The following is an 8,549-nucleotide window of genomic DNA, read 5'->3' on the forward strand; positions in this document are numbered from 1 at the left end:
ACATAAAATAACGGTAAATAACAAAATAAATTCATGATTTGTAAAGGGCTTTTCTAAAAACTCAGACACTTTACAGGAATCAAAACAAAATTAAAAACAGAACTCTATCAAAGCAAAGCACTTAAGTACACAGCATTAAAAACACTAGATAACCATAAAACAGTACAATCTGCAGTAACTTTTCAATATATTAAAGTAATTAAACAGTCTGAAAGAGAGAAAAAGTAGTGTTTTTTATTAAACCTTTTAAAAACATGTAAAATTTGGAAACATTACAGGAATCATGAACTGTTTTCCTACAGCTCTCCAGCAGCTCATCAATAAGATAATTCTAACTAAATTATAAATAATGAGAACGTGTGCATAAAAAGGAAATGGAACAGTAGATTCTTTTCCTCTTTATTTCTGTTCGTCACATCCCCCTGCAGTGTGCGTCTGGATGCCTCAGTGGTTTAAAAAAAACATGCTGGGATGCACACAGAATATTTCACAAGAGCTCTGAGAATATTATTTTTCCTGATGATCTCCTTTAATGTTTCAAAGCGTAATAAAGAAAGCCCACAGGAAACATTTCAAAGCTTCCAGAGTCCATGTCTAAGAACAGAGTTACTGGACAAACCCTCTGCTTTTTTGTTCAATGTGATGTTTAAAAATCTGCATAATGGAAGGAATGTACTACTGAACATGTTGGCTCAATAAATGTTTAATGGTTCATTAATGMATCTGTTCCTAAATCAAATTTATTTAAAATAGAATTGCTGTTATTAACAAAAAGAAAACAAACGAAAAAGATGGAGACAAGATTGTAAATTTCTGGCACCAACAAACCTTTCTCGGACACGGCCACAGAGCCGACCACCACCAGGTCCACCTTCACCTTCGCATCCAAGTCAACAGGCGCGCTGAAGTCCTTCACWCCCTGCAGCACGTTTTACGAAACCAAGATTTAATCAATCCCAATGTGAGTTCGAGGTTCTAATATTGTGTGTCAAAAATGCTGACGTAAGGGTTTAAAAGAACCTGAGAGGAAGAGCAGATGCGCAGCTGTTCCTTGTTTGCCCCCTGGGGAGGAGTGATCTTATTGAAAAGGCCGGTGCGAAGACGAGGAGTTGGAACCAGTAAGGTTTTCTGTGCCTGCAAAGTCCATCAAAAAAAAAAAAACAAGAAACAGAACGATTCAATTACTGAACACGACTGACAATTTAGACAGTTTGATCAAATCTGCTGAGTGATTGCTAAAAAATTAATTAATTTAACAGATRGAAACTAATGCTGGTGTTGAGTGAATCAGAAGATGTAAACAAACCAACAAGAAATGGTTCAAGCACAAAAACAGTTTTCTGAGCAAAAACTGAATCTCTTAGTGTTAAATTACATCACATTCGTGTATCAATGAGTTGCATGAGATGATTCCCTCTGACAGTAAGAGTGATTTTATAAAACACGAAAATCAAAAAGTGGTCCAGATTATCCATACCTTTATAGAACAAGCTCACATCTATTAGTAAAAAATGTAAAATCCCAATATCTCATCTCCTATTAGACAAGACGTTACTTTTAGAGGAAAGTTAAAGATAACTTTGCAACAAGAACATAAATACAAAATAGTTTTATGTTTGGCTCAAATGATAAATAAAGTCTGTTTTATAAATTGATCATTGACTTTGCTGATCTAAACACTGACCAGTGAGAAACCTCATCATTGTGTTTACTTTGTAACCGTAGCCACTGCTACCTGCAGCACTGCCAGTCGAGCTCCTTCCAGAGGTTTATCAGGATCCACCTTCACCTCAGCTGACTCGCTGAACACCTGCAGCTCCGTCACTTTGGAGCAGGCTCCGAAAGCACCCTAAAGAAAAAAAATATAGCATTTCATAGTAGCTTTTTTTTTTTTAAATAACTTACTTCCAGAGTGACAAAGCGCGCCTGCTGCTGGGGTTTGTCTGGGTTTACTTTCACTGTCCGGCTGGACTTGAACTCCTGCAGCTCTAGAAGCCTGCTGCATGCTTCRCTTGCACTCTTGATTATTATTCAGATATGAAAGAAAACAAAATGAGTGCACAAACATTAAAAATCAAGAAGATCAGTCAAATATTCCTGTGCAAGTCTGATTCCTTGCAGGGGTTATTGTATAAATGCAAATGTATAGATTTTAAAAGGAAAAAACAAGAGCAACAGTCATGATTGCACAGAGAATAWATCTGCAATAATTAATAAGAGCTTACTGAATAGAATGAGTTCTGGATCATCTGTCAAAAGGCCGTTAAACTTTGACAAACTCATTCTGTTTTTATTATTTTAATTAAGTTTTTTTGGTGTATTTGGATATTGTTGTATTGTGAAAAAAGTCATAAGAAGAAAATCCTCATAATTTTGCTTTACATTAAATAAAACCTGCTTCTTACCATGTTATAAAATCAGCTAAATTTAACGTCAGGTGTTTTTGATTTACTAAAACGAACCAAAATTCAGATCCAGTGCATCACTTCAACTGCCTTTTAGCAACAACAACCAATTAAAACAATCATGTTATACATTTTTCAGGCCATTGTGGAGAAGCTCTGGTTCACTCTTCATTAAAATGTTGCATCACTTACTTGGAGTTTGATATGATTTAATTTATTAATTTTCTCTTCAGGTCTTAACAGCATTTCAATCCGGTCTTCACTTTAGGCAACTGGATCACTTCTATGCTTCAGTTTTCAAAACTGTATTATTGTAGATTTGCTAGTGTGTTTGAGATTACCATCCTGTTGTAAAYCCAGATGTAAAACTTAAGCTTCAGATGTCAACCAGATGGCCTCAAATTTGACTCAAAATACTTTGGATTACAGAGGAGTTTGTGGTCGACCCAGTGTAAGGTGCTGAAAAATCTGACAACTGATCTGAGGCGTTTGTGTAGAAACGATGCGTTTTTTTTCCTCACAAAACTCTGACATCTCCTCTTTAGTCTTGTTTTTATGTCATGTTTTGTTCATGTGCAACTTTGAAACTATGCAGTCATCTTGCTTCAGAGCAAATAAGGTCAGTGTATCTTTTGGTCATTGGATTTTCATTTTTGAAACAGGTATTAAAAAAACAAGAAATGAGTGGATGTTTGATTTTCGTTTTAAAATACTGGAATTAAAATTAAAATACAAATCCATTCTCATTCTTAGTGTTAAAAGGGGATAAACAAAATGTTAAAAATGATTTGAGTTTCATTTTCTGTTTCAGATAGAAAAAAAGAAAATTACTTGAAGACAGAAAAGGAAAAAGGCTTGTTTGTTTGTATTCTACGACTATTTATTCCCCCACCAGAAGGGGCGCTCACCTGACAGCTCTGCATAGTTAAATACTAATTTCTGTAAATAAAAGGCTGAAACACAGAGAAGTATGTCCATAAATGAGTTGTATGATGACTGTTGCTCAGTGACCAAAGGCTYTGCAGAGATAATTCATGTGGCTTTTGGCCAAATAAGTCTCTTTTACTGAATACATGTCGGCTACTGCCTCCATGTTTCATCTCCATTTTTCTCAATAAAAAGCAAAATAAGATAAATTTCATTCTATTAGTGTGTTGTACAGTTGTTGTTCTGTGAGCACAAAGGTTTTTTTTCCCTTTTTTTTTTAGGGAAAAAAAGGAAAAAATGTCACTGATGATGAAGAAGTTAAAAAACTGACACTCAGTTCTGCTTTCTACTGAAGCGGCAAAAAAAAAAAGTTTTTTTCCCTCCTGAGTTTTGACAAAATCTGTGCTTGTTTTTTTTCCCTGTCAGTTTGCGTCCTTAGATTTTTCCTTTCATCGAAGTGTGGGCGGTACTACGACTTTGATATTGATCTGATACCAAATAAATACTTGGCAAATTTATTTGCTACCAAAGTAAACATCAACGCTTTTTACTTGTAATGGGATGTTTATTGAGTAACTTTGATATTGCAGACAACCCTTCTGGTGGTGAAACAGATTATTGTAGGGAGACAGGAAGTTGGCACGACCTGTCATGGATTATGAACAAACAAGCCTTTTTTTTTCATTTCTGCCTTAAATTAATTTTCTATTTTGTTATCTGAAGCAGAAAATGAAACTGAAATCATTTTAAAATTTTCGTTCATCCCTTTTTGACACTAAGAACGAGAAACGCTTTATATTTTAATTTTAATTTCAGTATTTTAAAACAAAAATAAAATATCCAATCACTTCTTGATTTTTAATACCCGTTTCTAAAATGAAAATCCAATGACCAAAAGATACACTGACCAAATAAGCTGTCCGCTGGCAAACTTCTGTGARCGTGGCATTAACAGAAGTGTTTGCATTTGCCGATGATCAGATTATCAGCATCACTGAAGAGAATAGATATTTGGTCTACACTGAAAGGTAAAGATTTTTATTTTATTTTATTGTAACATTAGTACTGCATTGTTGTTAAAGTTTGTTTTATGAAACTTTATTTTTTGTTACTCGTTTTGGCCAGGTTAGTATTTTTTCTCTCCTGGTAAAATAAAGAATAAAAAAATAAAAATAAAAATTGTCTGTAGGAGTTATTAAAGTTTTATTAAATCCCACTTGTTCGTCATTTAATTAAAAATGCTTATAATGTGGCACATATTGTTCACTTGCAGTTGTATTTACCTTATTTATGACCCAGTAAAAAATTAATAAACATCAATTTCTAATATCCTCAGGTAGAACCTTAGCTGTTTTTGCTGTGACACTAAGTATTGACTCTAATCAGCAAAAATAAATTTGATCTAGTTAAAAACTGATGATGTGCCATCACATCCTGGTATAAAAGGGGAAAGTTTAATTTGAAATTCAAACTGCAAACATGTTTTAGTTTAATCTGACAGATAACTTCTCAGAAAAAAAAAACTTTATATTAAGCGTCAGTTTGCAGAGCTTTAAAAAAACATCTYCTGACAAAATTTGATAAACATCTGTTCCAGTCTATTTTTAATGGTCCTAAAAATAGACCTTTCCTACATGCATGCACAGGACCACCATTAGTTGCTGAAAAACCTCCCCAGGGTTTTTAAAACTGCGTTTAACCTGCCTTAAAGTTTGGGATTCTGTGATGAACAGGCCTCGGGAAGTTGGCTAGGTTCTTCTCTTCGATGTAGTCCCACACTTTCTGACGAATGTCCCATTTTGWCGCCCCTGGAAGTATAAGTAGAAGAAGGTTAAAGAAACCCCGCATGAGGCTTAAGTTTAAAAGGCAGACACGAAAGCAACATATTAGCTTTAAAACATTTAGCAGCGCGTGAAATCGCTACTTCTCCTCGCTAAAACTTACACTGCAAACATCGTACCTACCTGGATTTATCTTAATGACAGACTCCATTGCATATAAAGAGTTGGAGATAGTTTCTATAAAAGCTGACTGCGCTGTGAAAGCTTCCACGTGAGCGCTAACATGCAGAAACAGCTGCTTGTCATAGTTATCGCCTCTACGGCGGCTCAGACGGACAACCTTTACAAAACGCGAAGGTGGCGCTGACACGCAGCTGAAAAYATTTACCTCTGATTTCACCAGGTAGTTTTTATATTAAAGGATTTTATCACCATTTTGTGAAACGCTTTTTGCTAACATTTGCGTCCTCTTTAACAAGAAATGTTTTTATTTTGATAAAACGTGGTAAAAAGTAATCAWAAAAAAAAACGTTTTTCCTCATGCCTGAGAGTTAGCAAAACACTTGCATCATTACAAACATTTAGTCAAACAATTAAATTTAAGCTACATATTGCTAAATATAAAACAATAATGACAGTTAGTTATTTTTTTTACATAAGTATTTTTGTAGCTACAACATTTGTTGCCAGTTTGAAATAGATGTTTGTGTGTTTTTCTCATGAAGGGACATRTTTCTACCACTAGAGGGAGACATCTACCTGCTTATTCCCTCCTGAACAAGAGCAGCATCGTTTCCTGCTCGTCTGATGGTATGGGCATTGTTTCACAAATTGAGTTTGATTAAAATTAATCTTAATTGCACGATATCTTGTTAAAAATGTAGACACCCAACCTGTGCTGGTAGGATTCAACATTAGGTTTGACAGCTTAAGTCTGTAGATTGGTATGCCACACTCATGCACATCTTCACACACACACACACATGCCGGGGGTACTTAATCAACCCCACACCCATACACAGCTTCACTACCCCAGAAGCCCCTCTCCCTCCTGACACCCCTTTCTGTCTTGCAGTCTGGGCAGGCTGCCAGCTCTGCCCTCCCTTTCTCYCCCCCCCCCCCTTTTTTTTTTTGCCCTGGATCTCTCTCTTCTTTTTTTTTCACACACCAAGCCAAGCCTCACAATGCTGCATGAACTGAACCGAGTGGCTCAGAGATTTGCTGCGATGCTGCTGTTCCCAGACCACCCTGTCTGCAGCAGAGTTCTCACACAGCTCTGATGGCAGAGCAGGACAGGTGGACTGAGCTGGAGCAGGAAAACCTTCATCGTCACCTCTTTGGGGCATTTTAAACAAGAGTAGGCAAAAAACATTAAATAAAAAAGGAGGAGGAGGAAGAGAGTAGAGCTTATAGGTCTCTTGTCCACCCATCTCCACCCTTGTTTTATTCTGTCATATGCACACTCAGTTGCATCCATCCCCCTTGCCTATTATTCCCTCTGTGTGTCCGATGCTGGTGTGAACAGTGGAGCACCCTCGGCCGAGCTGCATGGAGGCACAGGGAGGGGCAGGGAGCCCAGGTAAGAGCAATTTTCTCTCCTTTCTTTTCTAATTCCTCAGCTTTGAACATGACTGTCGTATTCTAAAATCCTTGTCCTGCCTTTTTCTTTACATTTATGATGTTTAGGATGAAGGACTTTTTGAATGATGAGTAGGCAAAGTCTTGTTTTTTGAGGAGTTCCATCAGTGATGTTAAGGTTAAATATAGCCCCATAGGCAGATTTATCTCAGCTCATTGTAGGTCATCTGTGCAAAGGCTGGACTGCTGAAACGCAAACTGAAGAACAATAGTTTGTCCTCTGTGTGTAAAAACCGCCCAGAAAAGCCAGTGGCTCGAAACAAAGCTCATTCCCACAACTGAACAATATAAAAAGTGATGATTTTCCTGTTTATCTTTATGTAATATGGATTCAAAAGTAATTCAATCACAGCTTTAAATGATACACCTATGAAGAGCAATTAGACATGTGCATTTAACAAACATCCCGTCATKGTTCACTGGGATCACAGGATGTAGCTTTAGATACTAAAAGAAATCAAGTCTCATTAAATATAACATTTCCTTTACTTTGTTCCACGTCTGCTCTCTAACAGCACAGCATTTTTTTTCTAGCTAATGTCTCGTGACAAATTGGTCCAAAAATGTTGTCATGAGCATCAGACTGAATCAGGTTGAATATCATCATTATGATTCATCATCAAACTGGGTCATGTTTGACAAGTGGATGTCAGTGTCTGGGTTTTGGTAAATGCTAAATCAGATGTACTGAACTGACCTTTCTGAAGGCAAAAATTACCAAAAATAAATCCTGTCTTAAATATGAGGATTACAATGTGATTTGATTCAAATAGGATTTTTTAGAAGGTTTTTATAAGACAATTCTCCTGAAATGTGTTATTCTACTCATCCCCTGCACAGAATCCATCTCTTTACTGCAAAATATGTGACTCGAGGGGCATTAAAATATAAAATATAACTGTTGTGTTATTAAATATCTGATAATGTTGTGTTAAACGCAGGTGTTATTTTTTACACTCCCCAATAACTGTGATTCTCTGACTCTTGTTCAGCCTCCGCACACATCCAAACCATACATAGCTCCTTCGCAAAAGAAACAAATTAAAACAATCTAAACCATAGTTAAAAAGGAAATAAGACTGTTTTTTACAAGAATAAATACCAAAATTGTAAACAAAAGTCTTGATTAATTTGCTAACACTTGGAGGTGTGTAAGGGGATAACTCTCAGCTACTACCACACCAAATTTCACCTCAGTGTTTGTAAAAATGACTGAGTTAAAAACATTTTTGTGTTTGCTAAAGTTGTAGTGGCCATCTTGAGTTGAGTTGATGTTGTACATCCAGTAATTATTTTCTGAGTGCTTTAAAATTTGTCCTCTAGTTGATGAGATATTTAGCTAACAGAGAGACAGACAAATATGCATGTGTATACATATATAAATGTATAGAAAACATCAAATCATGAGGTGGTATAATGTAACTTAAAAGAAATCTTTTATATGAAACAAGCTGATGAAAACGATGCTTAAGGCTGTGTAATTTCTCYTCCCTCTGCCATCGTGTTATACAGCTACTGATTTGCTTATCTGTGACTAAACTCAATTAACCTCTTGACAATAATCTCAGTATTTCACCCCCTCTTCCTACAAACGCATCTCATCTCATCAAACATCTTCCTCCTAAGGTGAGGGGTTAGTATTTTTAGAGACAGACACATCTCACAGCACAGTCAGGGTTGGGCTCATGTAGCTGTCAGCTGTGTTTTTTTATTTCTTATATTTAAAGCCAAGGCTGACTCTCAGCAGGTGGTGGCCTGAGCAGGCCAGCTGTGTAAATGTCTCCTCTAATACAAAAGG

At 36.3% G+C, this 8,549-nt stretch overlaps 2 protein-coding genes across 3 annotated transcripts in view; one reads left to right on the forward strand and one right to left on the reverse strand.

The window, feature by feature from the left end:
- The window catches only part of mthfsd (methenyltetrahydrofolate synthetase domain containing), a 10,149-nt gene extending 4,696 nt beyond the window's left edge, over positions 1-5,453 (reverse strand). The window contains exons 1-5 of one of the 2 annotated variants that reach the window (XM_014032936.1): positions 5,297-5,446; positions 5,037-5,140; positions 1,906-2,019; positions 1,021-1,134; positions 829-919 (exon numbers count right to left, since the gene is read on the reverse strand). In XM_014032936.1, coding sequence (XP_013888390.1) covers positions 829-919; positions 1,021-1,134; positions 1,906-2,019; positions 5,037-5,140; positions 5,297-5,324 — 451 coding nt within the window. In that variant the 5' untranslated portion in view covers positions 5,325-5,446. Of the gene's footprint in view, positions 1-828; positions 920-1,020; positions 1,135-1,735; positions 1,850-1,905; positions 2,020-5,036; positions 5,141-5,296 lie in introns of both variants that reach the window. The other variant, XM_014032935.1, reaches the window with a different exon arrangement.
- Positions 5,454-5,817: 364 nt separating this feature from the next.
- Positions 5,818-8,549, forward strand: part of dbndd1 (dysbindin domain containing 1) — a 15,292-nt gene continuing 12,560 nt past the window's right edge. The window contains exons 1-2 of the mRNA XM_014032937.1: positions 5,818-5,923; positions 6,639-6,692. Coding sequence (XP_013888391.1) covers positions 5,833-5,923; positions 6,639-6,692 — 145 coding nt within the window. The 5' untranslated portion in view covers positions 5,818-5,832. The remainder of the gene's footprint in view (positions 5,924-6,638; positions 6,693-8,549) is intronic.

The sequence above is a fragment of the Austrofundulus limnaeus genome, unplaced genomic scaffold, assembly GCF_001266775.1.
Source record: "Austrofundulus limnaeus strain Quisiro unplaced genomic scaffold, Austrofundulus_limnaeus-1.0 Scaffold1580, whole genome shotgun sequence".
In the NCBI taxonomy this organism is placed as follows: Eukaryota; Metazoa; Chordata; class Actinopteri; order Cyprinodontiformes; family Rivulidae; genus Austrofundulus; species Austrofundulus limnaeus.